Source organism: Lepus europaeus, chromosome 18 (assembly GCF_033115175.1).
Source record: "Lepus europaeus isolate LE1 chromosome 18, mLepTim1.pri, whole genome shotgun sequence".
NCBI classification, from domain to species: Eukaryota; Metazoa; Chordata; class Mammalia; order Lagomorpha; family Leporidae; genus Lepus; species Lepus europaeus.
Genome location: NC_084844.1, coordinates 42,095,753 through 42,112,221, shown reverse-complemented (window position 1 = coordinate 42,112,221; position 16,469 = coordinate 42,095,753). Strand labels below are relative to the sequence as shown.

The 16,469-nt window shown below is 55.6% G+C and overlaps 1 protein-coding gene and 1 long non-coding RNA gene across 6 annotated transcripts; one reads left to right on the top strand and one right to left on the bottom strand.

Moving 5' to 3' along the window:
- Window positions 1–588: 588 nt before the first annotated feature.
- On the bottom strand, window positions 589–3,440 carry LOC133746765 (uncharacterized). Its single transcript, XR_009864260.1, has 4 exons — window positions 3,403–3,440; window positions 2,155–2,281; window positions 1,803–1,916; window positions 589–673 (listed from the first exon to the last, which is right to left on the bottom strand). It is a non-coding gene; the product is annotated as an uncharacterized LOC133746765 (long non-coding RNA).
- On the top strand, window positions 2,262–15,866 carry LOC133746763 (uncharacterized). Of its 5 annotated transcripts, none has more exons than XM_062175009.1 (4): window positions 2,262–2,350; window positions 2,539–2,613; window positions 3,779–6,285; window positions 9,293–15,866. In XM_062175009.1, exons 3-4 carry the CDS (start codon window positions 5,404–5,406, stop codon window positions 10,034–10,036), a joined length of 1,626 nt encoding a protein of 541 aa, XP_062030993.1. In that variant the 5' UTR covers window positions 2,262–2,350; window positions 2,539–2,613; window positions 3,779–5,403; the 3' UTR covers window positions 10,037–15,866. The 5 variants fall into 5 exon arrangements, with proteins under 5 accessions (XP_062030993.1, XP_062030994.1, XP_062030997.1 ...); XM_062175010.1 differs by lacking the exon at window positions 2,262–2,350 and having other exon boundaries at window positions 2,540–2,613; window positions 3,779–5,574; window positions 6,178–6,285; XM_062175013.1 differs by lacking the exon at window positions 2,262–2,350 and having other exon boundaries at window positions 2,540–2,613; window positions 3,779–5,574.
- The last annotated feature ends 603 nt before the right edge of the window (window positions 15,867–16,469 follow it).

The window sequence follows — 16,469 nt, the reverse complement described above, 5'->3', positions numbered from 1 at the left end:
TGCACAGGTAGTGGGACCGGTGGCCAGGCCTCCAGAGAGTGGGTGCGGAGCCAGGCTGGACAGAGCAGAGGCCCACGCTGCTGGTGCTCTGGGGAGAGTGGTTTCACCTCCGGGAAGACCTCCCTGTCGATGGGTGCCATTCCATGGGTGAGGCTCAGAGGAGTGCAGTCCCCAGGGTCTATGGGGAGTGGCCCGTTCGGGGCCCTCCTGGTCTGGGCCCTCTGCTGCCTGGGCGATTCACCTGCACCTGCAGGCGGAAGGCATCATCCCATCAAGGTGCATGCTCAGGGCTGGTTCAGGAAACTCACCAGTGCTGTCCTTCTTGTTGGCCACTTTGTTGCTCTCCCTGTAGAGCCTGTCAGCTCGCTGGTTTGAAGCTGAAAGCTATGTGGAACATTCCAGAAATCTTTGCACTTGTCTCCGTTGCCCACTGTAGGCTGTTTTGTTGTTGGTTTGGATGGGGTGGAATCGCCCACGTACTTGGGTCTGTGTGAAGCCACTGCCTGCCTATGCAAGGTGGGCTGGGACATGGCAGAGGCTAGGAGGGCCGGGCTGTGATCTGAGGCCGGGGACCACCGGGGCACAGAGGGGCTGCAAGCGTCAGCTTGTTGAGAGCAGCCCCTTTGGGGTCCAGGGCAGAGGTAACATTCTCTCGTTTGCTCTTCTGCTTTTCCTTGCAAACAGGAGAGAGGTTAGTGAGGCTCGGCTCCTTCTAGGCCCGTTTTACACAGTGGCAAGGTCAGGACTGCTGGAGAGATGGGAAACTGAGTTCAGGTGCCCGCTGCTCTCAGCAGCTCCCCGAGGTGGGGCGAAGGCTGGAGTCCCCTCTTCTGCTCACACCTGTTAGGCCTCCTGGGGTTGCCACTCCTGGGGCTGTGTTCCTCCCAGATGGGCCCATCCCCCACCTGTGGTAACAAGAGCCAGGTGCCCCTTGTCCCAGTCTGCACCCATTGCCTCGCTCTGGGGGTTCCACGAGGACATTGGTGTGTGGCTCCCTGCAGGCAGGAAGCAGCGGCTCTGTGTCAGCTCCAAGGGAACAGGGGCTGCTCCTTCCTGTGTGGGGCACGAGGGCGGCCGCTGGCCAGGCCGAGCGTCAGAGAGGATGAGCCTCCGTGGGGCCCCTGCAGCCATCCCGCCCACCCCAGAGTTGCCTGTGAGCCAGGGTCAGGTGCAGGGACACCGTCTCCACCTCGGCTCACCTGGAGGGAACTCAAGGACAGCAAGAAAAATGAGGGACTTTCAGGGGCAGCTGTGTTTCCTGACTCAGTCATAATGCCCCTAAAAATCCTTATTGTTCTTGCAGTGTGCATCAGGCGGCACTAGCCACCAACCCACCCTGGGCCCCCACCCCCCGGCCGCTCCGGAGCACCAGGGGCCTCCCGGGCTCAGACTGGAACACACGGCCCACATGAGAGGGCGCGGGGTATGCTGGTTGCGGCCCGGGCCTTGGTTAGCGAGTATTTTGCGTACATTTGTGCAACTTCTCTTTTGGTGGAAGTCTAGGGTTGGTGAGGGCGCGGAGGGCTGGCGCCCACGCACTTCCTGCACGGGTCACGGCCCGGGCCCAGGCAGCGCCTCCCCGGCTTGGCCGCAGTGCAGCTTCAGAAGAGCCGGCGGCACGTGCGGTGCCCGAGCAAGGCTGCCGGGGGGGGGGCGGAAGGACAGCACCTGGGCAGGAACTCACGCTGTGTTTTAAAAATAAGGAGCCGCGGAGTTGGCTAGAGTCCCAGTGACCCGCAGCACTAGAGATGGCGCTGCGGAGGACTTGGGGCCTCCCCCCTCCCCGAGTCCCTGCAGCTCACCTGTCCAGGACTGGGCACTCTGCAGTCCAGCCTCACTCCGTGCCTCTCCTCCATCCTCAGCTCCCATCAGAGCCCTGGACATTCTGACCCAGCCAAGCCTTATCCAGGGTGTGGCTGTGGGAGGGGCGAGATTGTCAGGAAGCAGAAATACCTTTGGACATGGGCACTGGTTTGTCACATGCCTCCCTTACCCAACAGTGCACAGGAATGTCACCAAGTCCTAAAGCCACCAAATGCTGCCCTCCCACTGAGGCCGGGCAGTGGCTCCCACACAGACGGGCAGACAGGAGCTGCACAGAGCCGCAAGCAGGACCCGGCCCGCCCCAGCAGGTGCACCCCATGTCTCACTGACCTCGTGGGCCAGCAGAGGAGATGCTCGGGCTACTGCTGAGGTTCCCAGGTGCCCACTCGAGATGACCGCGTGTCCTCGACCCTGACTGCCATCATCTTCCTGCCTCGGCTCCGCCTCCACGCCAGCTCTGCTGGACACAGGGAAGGGGACGGCTCACAGCTTAAGCTCCACCATGGATGCTATCTGTCCCTTCTTGGTAAGCGGAGGGCGGGGCCCCCCTGAAATGAGATTCCCCCCAGGGGCGGTCTGACATGGTCCCTGAATGGCCATGCTAGCCTCTGCTTGTTTCAAATTGCCCATGTACCCCAGTAACCTCTGCCCTGCCCTTCTGTCCCCCAAAACTTTGTTCTTGCAGGCAGTCAATTTTCAATTCTCATTGTACAGACAGAAAAGTGAGGCTTAAGGAGCTGGGGCCTTCAGCCGAGGACACGGACTCGCCGGGATCTGACGGCCCCCAAGGTCAGTGCTGTTTCAGGATGCCACTCACTCACACTCTAATGAGCACACACAAGAAGCGTGTCCTAACTCTTAATAACAAAGCGCTCAGTCATCACCGTATCCCCAGGTGCGGGGTAGGGACTGCCATCTCTGGGAGGAAGTGCCCTCCTGAGCCTGCCATGTTGCCACCAGTGCCAGCCTGGCGCCAGGTAGCGCAGGTGAGGGCCAGGCTCAGAGCACGGGAGACGTCCGCCTGCTGCTTCCTGCTGCTCTCTGCTCGGCCAGAGGCATTCCGGAAAGAGCCATCTCGGCCGCGGTCCTTGCCTCTCCTTTCTATGGAGCTCAATTCCAGGAGCCTGGCCTACTGGACAGGGAGCAAGTCCTCGCGAGTGCTGTCAGCTCCAGGCAGTGGGGCCGCGGGGCCAGCCTGCCTTGGCCATGGCGAGGAGTGCCCCGGGGCGGGGTGGGTGGGGAGCCTGCCTGGGCCCTGGTGAGCAGAGCCGGGAGTCAAGCACACCACTTTCCCGGAGCCCCATGGCTCGGGGCCAGGCCTTTGGGCTTCCTCTGGCAAGGAGGCCCCGAGCGCTCGGCCACTCCTGCACTCGCCCTCCTGCCCACCCCGCCCTGTGTGGCAGTGGAATGCATGCTCTTGGCAATGACTTCCATTAAGCCTGCTTTCCAGAGAGCAGGGTGGCTGCGCAGGCAGACTTGGCCCACGCCTTAGTGGGAAATGGGTTTCAGCTCCGGTTTCTCCCGCCCAGGGACTCTGGAGACCGGGCTGGGAAGTGGCCCCCTGCTACCCTGCCTTACCTGGGTGGGATGCAAGCCTGAGACAGGAGCTTGCAGCTCCAGGGGTTGGGGCGGGCGACAGCCTCCTCGGGCCCTGCTGGGATGCCGGCCTGTGTTGGATGTGATGCAGCCTTTGCCCCTCTGCTCTGTGGGGCTCTCGGCTCCAGGCCACGGGGGAAGAGGAGGGAGGCTTCCCTTCTTCTGGGGGTAGGGGAAAGTTGTCCTGCAGGCCCTGGCGTTGCTGCTGGGCCTGGGCCAGAGTGGCTGAACTCCTGCCCCTGCCCGCATCCTCGGGGTGTAGACGGCCGGCCCAGCGCAGGCAGGAAGGGCTTTGTTTGGCTTGAGCGACGGGGAAGCAGTTTGTGCTCGCTTTCTGTTTTGTCTCGTATCTAACCAGGCAGAGCCGGTGACGTCACAGAAAAACCATGGGCTTGAGGCAGCGAGGTTGGGCTCCACTCCAGTGGCCTGGCCGTGTCGAGAAGGTGTGGTACCACCACACCCTGCTGAGAAGTGCCGGCCCCTCGGATGGCTTTCTCGGCTCGCTCTGCAGACAATACCATGTCTCCCGTGGGGAGCCATGTCTCCAGTAGCCTGCACGCCTGGGGTTCAGGTGGGGCCGACCCCACCCTGTGGCTTTAGACTCAGGATGTGACCCAGTCATGAACACAGACCTGGAGACTCTGCAGCAGCTGTGGGTGAAGAAGACACTCTTCCGGTGGGAGCTGCCAAGATGATAGGATACGGCTTGGAACCGCAGGTGGCCATCTTTCTCCGCCTGGGAACGAAGCCAGCAAAGAGGAAAGGGAACTAAGAGATGGAGAGAGTGGGCCGTCAGGCATCCGTAAGCCCCTGGGTCCAGCCACGCCTGAAGCCGACTGCACCCTTGGCCTAACCTGGTTGTATGAGCCAATGCCTTTCTCTGGTTGGGTTTATGTTACAAAGCGTTCCAATACAGGGCAGTATTTTTCTTTGCTCTGAACTGTACTTTCTATGCAATGAAATCCACTGATGTGAAGTGTACAATTTGGAAGTCTGGTCAGACGTGTACACCCCTGCAGAGACCACCGTAATGGAGGTACGTAACGTTCCTCATCACTGCCCGGATGTTCTGTCGCTCCCACGCCAGCCAGTCCCTCCTGCCTCGGCCACTGACAGGCCTTTGCTCCAGTGATTGCCTTTGCCTTTCCTAGAGTTTCCTGTGAAGATTATCGCCTGGTGTGCTTCTGTGTCACTGACCCATGGCAGGTTTGGAGAGCCATCCGTTTGCATCAGCAGGGCATTGCACGTGTGCACATGGCTTGTCCATGGATCGGATGCTGGCTGTTTAGAATCGGCCATGGAGAACACCCACATGGCTGGCTGTGCACGTGTCTGTGTCAGTACCTGGACGGCCGTCTCGTTTTACAGTGGCAGAGACCGAGGCTCAGAGAGGTGGGTCGACTTGTCCAGGGTCACAGGGCTGGTGCAGGGGCATAGCTGGAGTGCCCTTCATGCAGGCAGCTGGGGGCCACTCAGGGAGGAGCTCACAGAACCCTGGAAGCAAGAGCACCACTGCGAGGAGGACGCTCAAGACAAGACACAGCCTTGACCCTCACCTGTCACCCCTCCGCCAGAGCCGTTTCTCCCTGTGGATCCCAGGGCTTCAGCGGCGATTTCTACCAAACAGATCACACGCAGAACGCCAGGCACCGCCACCTCCGGGGAGATTCAGAAGCACCTGTGCGCTGACCGTCGGGTCCCTGAGTGGGCCAGCAGAGGGCGAGACCTGCAGTGGAAATCATTCCAGCCAGAGAGATCACCATGGCGGCCCCTGCAAGTCTGGAGGACAAGCCGGTGACCCGAGTTCAGTCCGCTTCACGGCTCTCTGCCTGGGTCAGGCCGAGTACTCCCCCCATGCCCAAGTGGGCCATCACCCCGGGGTCCCACTGTGCTAAAGCCCCAGGCACCTCAGGACCTTCCAGTTTGGCGAGCCAAGGTGTCCTTGTCATTTGAGCCGGCCTGTGACCACCCTCGTCCTGGCTAATGCAGCTTGGCCATGACACCCCCCTTCAGGACCCCAGGTGCCCCCGGGCTCAACGGATGACCAGGGCGCCCCAGGAGCGGACACGAGTCCACATTCCGCCTGCATTATCCCGGATCCTCTCCACCCTCGAGGGAGGCACGGAGAAGTCAAGCCACAGAGCTGGAGCGAAGGTTTGTCACATCCGTACATCTCCCGTGCCTCCACCCATCTCCGCTGCCCCACGCACTGGACCCCGGGCCGGATGCTCTGCCTCAGGGAGCAAAGTCCCGGCAGCTCCACAGCTGAAGCCGACGGCGGCCGGGGTTTCCAAAGGGCAGGCAAAGGGGCCGGAAGTGCCAGGCCGGAAGTGTGGGCGGGGCTTGTGCTGGGGGGGTGGGAGGCTGCAGCCCTCGTGCTTGCTCCTGCCCGGCTGTGCGGCTCGGTGTGCGCCGTGCACGGCTTCCCAGCTGTCTCCCCGCCCCTCACTTCTGCTCCCACCTGTCCCCCACCTCACTTCTGCTCCCGCCGCTTTGCTGCTCTGGGATTCTGCCTCCACCTCCAAGCGGAGCGCTTCATTCCTTGCTAACGGCTGTTTCCCAGGGAACCCAGCGCTCCGGCTCCAGGGTCGGTCCAGCCACTGCGATGCCGCAGCAGGTGTCGACTTGAGGGCGGATGCGTGGTGGCGGGAGCGACTGTGCACTGCTGTGCTCTCGGCACGGGGCTGGCAGAGCAGGTGGGGACAAGGATGCTGCCATACTTCTCAGTGCCCTGATCCCTTCCCACCCACGCACCAGGTCCTGTCGGCCGAGTCATCTCTGTCCCCGCCAGGATTACACAGGCTGTGGCCTGCCTGCTGCCTCTTCCGCCTGTTACGGGTGCATCCGCGCTCCCTGGTCCTCCAGGTACGAAACGCTGGCGAGTGCTTGGCTTCTCGGAGCTGCTTGCTCCGTCTGTAGAATGGGACTGCTGGGAGTCTGACTGCAGTCTTGAGCCTGGTGCAGGGGTGTAGGGGGCATTGTCGAAGCTGCTTGTCCATCATCACTTCTTGCAAGGACAGCCCCGCTCCTGGAGGCCACCCCTCCTCCATTCCCAGTGAAAGCTGCTGAGCCTTGCCCCACCCTGTCCCGAAAGGACCGGGCAGGGGACCCGAGTCTGGCGGGTCCCTGTAGCAGTGCCCCAGAGTTTCACTAAAACCATTAGCTTGGAGCTGAGGACGCTGTTACTGTTTGGCCATCGGAGAATGAAGTCTGGAGACTGGGGAGCCGAGAGATGGAGTCGGACACACAGGCCTGCTGATGCCTCTGTGGCCTTGTGGATCCAGCTGTGCCAGGAGCTGGTTACCCTCTCGTAGGTTTAGGAATGAACCATCAGCCAAGTTTGTCTTTGCTTAAGCCAGTTTGAGTTGAGTTGATCACTTAAAACAGGACGTAACTCTTCCCAGTTCATTCTACAGGTCCAGCCTTACCTCGATTCCAGAACCAGACATGGAGACAACAAAAAGAGCAAACTGTAGGCCAATTCTTTGATGAAGACGGATGCAGGAGTTCTCAGTGAAATACCAGCAAATCGAACCCAAAACACATCAGAAAGAGCACTCACGCTCACCAAGCGAGATGGATCCCAGCGGAGCAAGGAGGGTTCAGCACACACACCTCGGGGGACGTCATCCTTGTCAACAGAATGAAGAAAAAAAATCGTGATTCCTCAGTAGATGAAGGAAAGTACTGAATAAAATTCAACATCCATTCCTGATTTAAAAAAATAAGCCTTGAGCACATTAAACATAGAAGAAAACACCTCAGCATAACACAGGCTGCATCGGAGAAACCAAGCCAGTATTCGTGACAGATACCTGAAGGCATTTCCTTTAAGATCTGGAACTGGACAGAGGTGTCCACTCTTACCGCTCTTATTCAGTGTAGTATTGGAAGCTTTAAAACAAGGCACGCAAATAAGGAAAATAAGAAGCCAAAGTATCTCTGCAGATGACACGATTCTATATAAAGAAACCCAAAGATTCCATCAGGAGACTAAAAACTCAAATTCAATAAAATTGCAGGATATAAAACATGCAAAAATCAGCATTTTTATATATCAATGGCAAACGTGCTGAGAAAGAGATTAAAAGAGCAGTCTCATTTACAATAGCTATCACTATCAACACTAATCACCACCTGCTTGGAGTAAATCTAACCAGGGATGTAAAACCCGAGACAGTTACGAAACGCTAATGAAGGAAACTGAACAGGATGGAGAAGTGGAAGGACTTCCTGTGTTCATGGAATGGAAGAATTGGTATCGGAATGTCCATACTACCCAAAGTGATTTACAGATTCAACACATACTCCACCAAAATACCAATGATCTTCGCAGGTCAGAACAAGCCATCCTAAAATGCACATGGAAGTAAGAAAGACTCCAAATAGCCAAAGCAACCTTAGGCAAAATGACCACCACTAGATTTCAGGACATACTACACAGCTATTGTAACCCAAACAGCATGGTACTGACGTGAAAACAGGCACTAGGACCAAATAAGTCCCAGAAATGAATCCACAAACCCACACCAACTTATCTTTGACAAAGGTTCCTAAAACATTCCCTGGAAAAAAAGACAACGGCTCTCATCAGTGGTGCTGGGAAAATGCTATCCATATGCAGAAGACTGCATCTCCCTGCACCTGTCACTTTCTACAGAAATCAAAATGGATCAGAGATGAAAATGTAACATCTAGGGGCAGGTGTTGCAGAGCATTGGTTAAGCTGCCACTTGGAACACCCATATCTCATGATGGAGTGCCTGGGACTGCGTCCCGCCTCCTCTTCCCATCCAGCTTCCTGCTAACGATTACCCTGGGAGGCAGCAGATGGTGGCTAAGGTACTTGGTTCCCTGCCATGCACAAGGGAGACCTGGACTGAATTCCTGGCTGTGGCCTGGCCGATGCCTGGCTTTTGCAGGCATTTAGGGAGCGAACTAATGGGTGAAAGATCTGTCCTCTGTCTCCACCTTTCAAATAAATAAACTTAAAAAATAAAGGTACGATATGGAATTACTAAAACAGGGGAAGCACTTATGTGCATAGGAAGTGATTTTTTTGGGTGAGATCCCAAAAGCACTGTCAACAAAAGCAAAACTAGACAGATGGGATTGTATCAAACTGAGAAACTTCCGCACGGTTAAGGAAATAACAACAGGGTGAAAAGACAGCTGAGAGAATGGGGAAAAAATGTGTGCAAATACTGCATCTGGCGAAGGATTAATAGCAGAATACACAAGAAACTCAAAAGACTCCATCATGAGGGCAATGGCTCAAGTGCTTGGCTTCCTCCCATCCACATGGGGGACCTGGATTGGGGTTCTGGCTCCTGGCTCTGGCCCTGGCCCTGCTGTTGCAGGCATTTAGGGAGTGCAGCAGCAAATGGAAGTTCTGTAACTTGGTCAAATAGACGTTAGGCAGGCAGAGAGATAGGAACATGGTAGCAAATAACCTAAGAGGCTTTATAAAGGAAATGGCCAGACCCCTGTCCGATCCTTCCCTCTTCACCCTGGCTTGCCTCCACAGGCAAGGTATTCTACACGTTTCCTTCTGGGCGCCACTTACCTCCTCAACTCCAGGTAACAGGCTTGCACATCTGTCCCGAGGTTTGTAACTTTAGAACCCTATCCACTGCCTTTCCTGAGAGTTTAGCTTACATGTCTAACCTCCTGCCTCCCGGCTTGGAAATTTGCAGTGCATTTAGCGTGCACTGCTGTTTCGTTGGTTCAACTTTCGACAGGCTTTCTTGTCTCCCCTGTGCTTTTTGGGATAGGATAAATGCAGATGTGTCCCCCAGCTGTCCCTCCTTCACACCCACCCCTGTCAGCCCTTTTCCACTACCCGGTTGACATTCACATTCTCTGGCTACAGCTCAGGCGACAGCTTGACTCCAGAGATGAAAAGAAACCCATTACCGTGACTGTTTACCAGAACTGGGCCATGAGCCCTCACTCCGGGCTGGGGCAGAGCTCACCAGAGCAGCCTCGTGGACCTGCGACCTGCACGATCGCACAGAGCCCTGCCCGCTCAGTTAGGGCCCCGGTGCTTGCTTGGATGCACACTGCCACCATCTGGGAATGCCTGACGATTTCAGTTACACAGTTGTCGCCTTGCTGGCCGGGGCCTGGGCTTTCTGAGCAACTGTCCCCCTGCAGAGGCACCTGGGAGGAGAGTCAAGGTCTTCAGCCAGGCCCGGGGGCAGCGGTGAGGCGTTCAAGGAGAGGCCCTGGGCCTGAGCCTCACGTGTGCAGTCGGACAGGGCTTCGGCGAGTCCTCCCTAAGATGCAGTGGGCCTCGGGGAGCATCGGGCTGCGTGCCGAGTGGGGTTTGTGTGCTACCGAGGAGTCTGGGGCTGAACAGTCTGTCCTAGTGCTGCTTGTCAATGGCAGGTCCCAGGTTCAAGTCCAGGCCTCTGGTTCTCAGACCTGCACCCCTCCTGCTCCAGCCTGCTGCATCCTATGCCTGTGGCAGACGTGGGGTTGGGTTCTCGCCCTGATCTCCATGTGCTGTGTGTCCTTTAGTGACGGACTTACTCTCTCTGGGCCACTCACCCCAGGGTTCCAACTGAGGGAGCTGATGAGCTTTCAAAGTCCCTTTGAAACAAATTTGTTATGAAACCAAATAGTGGAAGAGGAGAAGTCATGTTTATGGTCGATTCCCGCTCATCAGTGTAGAAGAATGAGATGGAACGCCATTCTGCAGCCCGAATGAAGCCACTCCAGTGAGCATAAGTGGCGTCCAGCATCAGCGACAGACTGACGCCCTGTGCTTCCTGATAAGAGTTCAGTGCCACCTGCTGCCACCATCTTGCAAGCAAGCCTCCTAGGTGAATCTGACAGGTCACGTCTGGGTCTTACCACCGATCTGTGGGAGAGACAGAACAGCAAGTGGCGCCGAACCACCTCCAGCCCGAAAGAGACTCACAAGAGGCCATACCTAAATTGACACAAACAGAAAGCCTTAGTGAGACCAGGTGGAATGTGACCTCTGCCTGGCTCTCTGATATAAAAAGCGATTAGGAATCATTATTATTACTTTCAGGGGTGACAATGGTGTTGTGATTGTGGTGGTGTTCTTCTGGCAAGGAAGTGTCCTTGTGGAGATGGTGAAATGACGTCACATCTGGGACACACACAAGCCCAGATGTGGAAGGGCAGGGGCGGCCTGGGCACTACATGGGCTGACCCCGGCCACGCGTGAGTGATGCAGAGGCAGCGGCTTGCTGTGCTCCTCTGAGTGCACTTCTCTAGTTTTCACAAAGTCCCTTCTTGCCCGTGGGGGAGGCCTGAGGGTGAGAGCTCCCGGGATGGCCAGATCAGGGACTGCTGTGGGGGACCAGCCTTGTCCCTTCCTCTCCCCCTCCCACGTCCAGGGTGGGGGCTGGGGCGTTGTGGTCACTGTCACCCAGGCTCAGATCCAAAGCCTGGCTTTGTATTGGGATGAGCTCCTGGAGCTGGGCGCTGTGACTGCACATGCTGGCCCCAGCCGGCCCCTTCCCAGGCACAGCCTCGGCCATGTCAGGCCGTCTGGTCACCTGCATAGGCAGGAGAAGGGGCAGCAGCTGGTGGGAGGTGCAGGGCGTTCCCAGACGTCATTCCCACAACATTGCTGATGCTGGTGGTGGCCTGGGCAGGCGGAGCATGCTCTCGGGCTCACCGCATGGGGGTGCCCCCCCAGGACACTGAACGCAGACCAGCTTGGTGCATGACGTCAAGAAGCCCAAGGCTTCTTGTACATGTAAGGAGCTCAAAAACCTCAAAAGAAAAGCCACCCAGTAAGGAAATGGTGAAGCTGAACAGACACATTGCAAGACAAGAACTATTAACGGCCAACAGATACATGAAGAAACACTCAGTATCACCAGCCACCAGCAAAATTCAGATCAAAACCACAATGAGAAATCATCTCACTCCAGTAAGAATGGCTAGTGTCAAAAAGATAAAAAAGTTTTTGGGCCAGGCATTTGCTACAGCGGGTAAGGTGCCGCTTGGGACCCCCACAGCCTATATCCATGTACCTGAGTTCAAGTCCCGCCTCGGCTCCCGGCTCCAGCTTCCTGTTGATGTGCACCTGGGAGGCAGCCGGTGATGGCTCAAGTACTTGGGTCCCTGCCACCCACATGGGAGACCTGGATTAAGCTTCAGGATCCTGGCTTCAGACTGGCCCAGCGCTAACCTTGGTGGGTATTTGGGGGACTGAACCAGTGTATGGAAGATCTCTGCCTGCCTCTGTCTCTGTCTCTCTACCTTTCAAATAAGTGAAAAAATAATAAATAAATGACCGCAAAGGCTGACCAGGATATGGAGAAAAGGGATCCCCAGAACACTGTTGGTGGGAATCCAGTCAGTCCCGCAATGCTGGGGAACAGTGTGACAGACCTCACAAACAGCCTGCACAGGACACAGCCATCCCAGTTCTGGGTGCCCACCCGCAGGAACCGAAGCAGCCTCTCAGCCAGATCCCTATGAGCCACTATGATCCGGAACCAAGCTTGCTGTCCGCTGATGGATGGACAGATGGACAAAGGTGATGTGGTATGTACACACAGAGGGATATTAATCAGCCCTAGAAGAGAGGGAAATCCTGACAGTTGCAGCAGGGTGGATAGAGCTGGAGGTCATTATATTAAGTGAAATAAGCCTGATACAGACAGAGACTCTGCATGTTTTCTCTCATATGTGGAAGTTTAAAAGAAAAAAAAAAAAAACAAAGTTGCTCTGAGCTTAGATTAGTGCTTAGAAGAGTCGGGGAAGGGCGAGGGGAGGTGGGATAGAGGGAGGTTGAGTAATGGTGCTCAAACACGTAGACAGGAATGATAGGTTTTTATACAGGGAGACTAGGGCCCAGCAGAAAATCCCACACTGTATCAAGAGCTGGGAGACTCCAAACAGAAAGAAAAGATAAGGAAAGGCGTGGGCATTTGGCGAGGTGGCTGGGGTCCCTGCGCTCCGTGTGAGAGGGCCCGAGTTTGACTTCTGGCTCCACTCCTGTTTCTGTCCACCTGCTAATGCTCACCCTGGGAGGCAGCAGGTGATGGCTTAGGACTTGGGTCCCTGCCTCCTATGTGGGAGACCTGGATGGAGTTCCCAGCTCCTGGCTTTGGCTTCGACCAGCCCAGTCGTGCTGGCCATTTGGGGAGGATGGGAGCCATCCTGTCGTTGTTACTGTCTTTCAAATAAATTTTTTTAAGATTTATTTATTTGAGGCCGGTGCCACGGCTCAATAGGCTAATCCTGCGCCTGCGGCGCCGGCACACCGGGTTCTAGTCCTGGTGGGGCCGCTGGATTCTGTCCTGGTCGCTCCTCTTCCTGTCCAGCTCTCTGCTATGGCCCGGGAGTGCAGTGGACAATGGCCCAAGTCCTTGGGCCCTGCACCTCATGGGAGACCAGGAGAAGCACCTGGCTCCTGGCTTCGGATCAGCGCGGTGCGCCGGCCGCAGCGGCCATTGGAGGGTGAACCAACGGCAAAAAGGAAGACCTTTCTCTCTGTCTCTCTCTCTCTCACTGTCCACTGTGCCTGTCAAAAAGAGAAAAAGAAAAGAAAAAAAAAAGATTTATTTATTTGGAAGAGTTACAGAGAGAGGTAGAGACAGAGAGAGGAGGATCTTCCATCTACTGCTTCACTCCCCAAATGGCCACAACGGCCGGAGCTGAGCCAGGCCCAGCCGAAGCCAGGAGCTTCTTCCAGGTCTCTCACATGGGTGCAGGGGCCCAAAGACTTGGGGCATCTTTTATGGCTTTCCCAGGCTCATAAGCAGGGAGCTTGATCAGAAGTGGAACAGCTAGGACTCGAACAGGCACCCATATGGGATGCCGGCACTGCAGGACAGGACTTTAACCATAGCACTAGCCCCTCAAATAAATATCTTCAAAAATGGAAATTGAAAGGACAAGGAATAGACATACTATTTGGTTTAACTGTATACGTGTATTGAAATATTGCAGGGTACCACATAGAATATACACATATGCTAATCAACAATTTTTTAGAAAGAGAAAAAAAATCCCCTTGGGTCCTAAAGATCTGGCTAACAAATGGTCAAATTGTCAAAACTCTTCTTCATTGGCTCAGATTTATTTTCTACTTAGAGTTATAGCATTAAAACATGGAGAAGGTGTTTGAGGGCAGTTTGTCCCTGTTAGAGTTTTTTGTTTTTTAAAAGATTTTATTTATTTGAAAGGCTGAGTAAGTGACAGGGACAGAGGGAGGGAGGGAGGAAGAGGGAGAGAGAAAGAGAAGACTTCCATCCTCTGGTTCACTCCCCAAATGGCTCAAATGGCCAGGCCTGGGCCAGGCCAAAGCCAGAAGCCTGGAACTCCATCTAGTATGATAGGGCCCCAAGTACTCAGGCCATCTTCTGCTGCTTTCCCAGGCACGTTAGCAGGGAGCTGGATTGCAAGTGGAGCTCTGATATGGGATGCCAGTGTCTCAGGTGGTGTCTTAACCTAGAAACCCGCCCTATGTATATTGTCAGAAAAAAATGCATCTAAAATGTATACAGAGGAAAATTCAGTGCAGCCCTACTTAGAACAGCAAACACCTACATGATCGATGAGCAGCATTCAGGTGTACCCGGTCTGGTGTGGTACAGCCGGTTTAGGCCGCTCCTTGTGCTAAGGAGTAAGGGAGTACTAGCTCAAGTCCCAGCTGCCTGACTTCCGATTCAGCTCCCTGCTAATGCACCTGGGAAGGCAGCAGCAGAGGACCCAAGTTCCAGGCTCCCGGCTTCAGCTGGCCCAGCCCCAGCTGTTGCAGCCATGTGGGGAGTAAACCAGTGGATGGAAGATTGATCTATCTCTGCCTTTCAAATAAACTAATTATTTTTTAAAAAAATTAATTGAGGTACACCTGTGAGTTGCCCTGCAGTAGTTACAAAGAATGAGGTGGGACTCTGGGTACTGAAAAAGAAACATCTCTAAGATGAAAGCGAGCTGAAGCTAGGAAGGGACTGGTATATTCCTTGCAGTTTTTTTTTTTTTTTTTTCCTAGTTGACAACAAGGCAAACTACTAGGAATTCTTGTGGGAAGGAACTGGAGCTGCCAGGGATCAGGCCGGAGCTCAGCTGTTCACTCCTCCCTTTGTGTACTGTGAATTGTTCCCCATGCACACTTCTTACTTTTGTTCCTAACTCTCTCTCGGGGGCAGGAATATTATGGGCTACTCTGTAGCTATTTCCTGCTCTATACTATTTTCTATATTAAACAGTGAATACCTATATATCAGAAATATTCACCGGATGTTGGCATCTGAGAAATAAAAACATAATTGGCAAAAGTTAGAGAGCTACACACGTGGGCTTTGGGTTCCCTGCCGGACAGGAGGCCGCTGGCTTTCTGGGAGAGACAGTTCTTCCGGCATCCCTAGTCCCTGTCTCCATGGCAACCAAAACCACCCTCCACATTCCCAACCACCCCTGGCTGGCAAACTGTGGTGGTCGTTAAGGTCCCTGCCAAGCCTGTAGCTCCATATATCTGTGTATGGCGTTTAGGACAATGATGGCAGGGCCAGAGCTGCTAGTGTGGCTCACAGTCGATCCTGTATGAAGACCAGATCTGGATGGGGCTGGCGGCGGCCTGAGGGGTCTGCACGGTGGGCTGGGGCTGGGCACTGGGCAGGCACATTCTAGGCGGAAGCGTCAGCTGTGCACAGGAGTGGTGGCTGGAATGGCTGCCGGTGTTGGGAGGAGTGTGGAAATTCCCCATGGCCCCAAGGCTGAGAGACCATGTGGTGGAGAGGGGCTTCCCCTGTGTACCACGGGTGGCCAGTGAAGCCTCCGGAGGGGCACACTCTGGCTCCCCCCCCCCGCCCCCGGGGGCAGGCTTTTCCACCCCGCCCCTCTGGGCTGAGATGTCACCGGGTTCTCTCACTCCTGGGTCAGAACTGTAAAGAGTGCAAGTGCACAGGGTTGACCACAGAGGATGAAGTCGCCGCCCGTGATGAGAGCGCCAGTTCAAGGCCCTCTGCCCCACTGGTGAGCCAGCTGCATGCTAATGTGCCTGGGGAAGCAGTGGAGCATGGCTCAAGTCCTTGGACCCCTGCACCCATCGGGGAGAGTAGGATGGACTTGCAGGCCCCTGGCTTCAGCCTGGCCCAGACGCAGCCATTGCAGCCATATGGGGAGTGAACCAGCAGATGAAAGTCTTCTCTTTCTCTCTGTAACTCTGCCTTTCAAATAAATACATAAATCTTAAAAAAAAAAAAAAGATGCAGCTACACAGCGGGGATTTCTTTTTCTGGTGGTGCTCGGGTGGGAGAATGATTTGGAGGTGATGGTGTGCTACCCAAGCGTATTAACGTGTGGCTGAGAGTATGAATGAGTGTACTTACCTGTGCATGGCCACCTATACACAGGCTGTTCATTCATTCACTCAACACAGCGGCAAACACAAGCTGATCCCCTCCCTGTGGAGCGTGTCATCCAGCAGACCTAGTAGAGCAGAAAGGACTAAGCCAGGAAGCACCCAAATTCACTGTCAAAGTTAGGGGACCAGGCAGCTAGGGTGGGGGCTGGAGCGGACAGAGGGGCCAGAGGACGGGGGTGGGCAGTGCTGGGCCTGGGCCACCCAAGCTGCTCCCCTTCCTACCAGGCCTTTGATTGCTTCTGGAGGGGACGACTCTCCTCCCCTGAGCAGTCTATCTCTGGGGCCCGCCATACCCACGCCCATCCCCAGTAGACACTGCCCGCCCCAGCCAGTACGACTTCACATCCCTCCAGCTCTCAAGCGACGTGACAGAGACAGATGGGGTCCCTCCAGCTGCCTCCTGCCCCAGATTCCTGTCTGCCCTTGTCCCTCCCGGGCCATCTTGGCTCCTGCCTGGGCCTGCGCCTGTATTCCCAGCCTTCCCATTGATTCTCTGAGCTGTGTTGTGGCCATCTCGGTGTGGGTTTGGTGTTGGAGCCAGAACGAGGGTGCCCTGAGAACAGAGGTGGCCGGCAGGCATCCTCCCTCCCTCTGCCCGCGTGGCCGCTTCTGCACGGTGCACACACCAGACCCTCCCCAGCCAGCCCGCAGGCCGCGCCCTGGCAGGCCTCACCCGGAGGAAATA

What these genes read in the sequence shown, in the direction of transcription:
- LOC133746763 (XM_062175009.1), top strand. Translation starts at nt 5,404, where the DNA reads ATGCAGCTTGGCCATGACACCCCCCTTCAGGACCCCAGGTGCCCCCGG. An exon ending in CGCGCTCCCTGGTCCTCCAG is followed by an intron (nt 6,286 to 9,292) that starts GTACGAAACGCT and finishes CTCTGGCTACAG; the next exon opens with CTCAGGCGACAGCTTGACTC.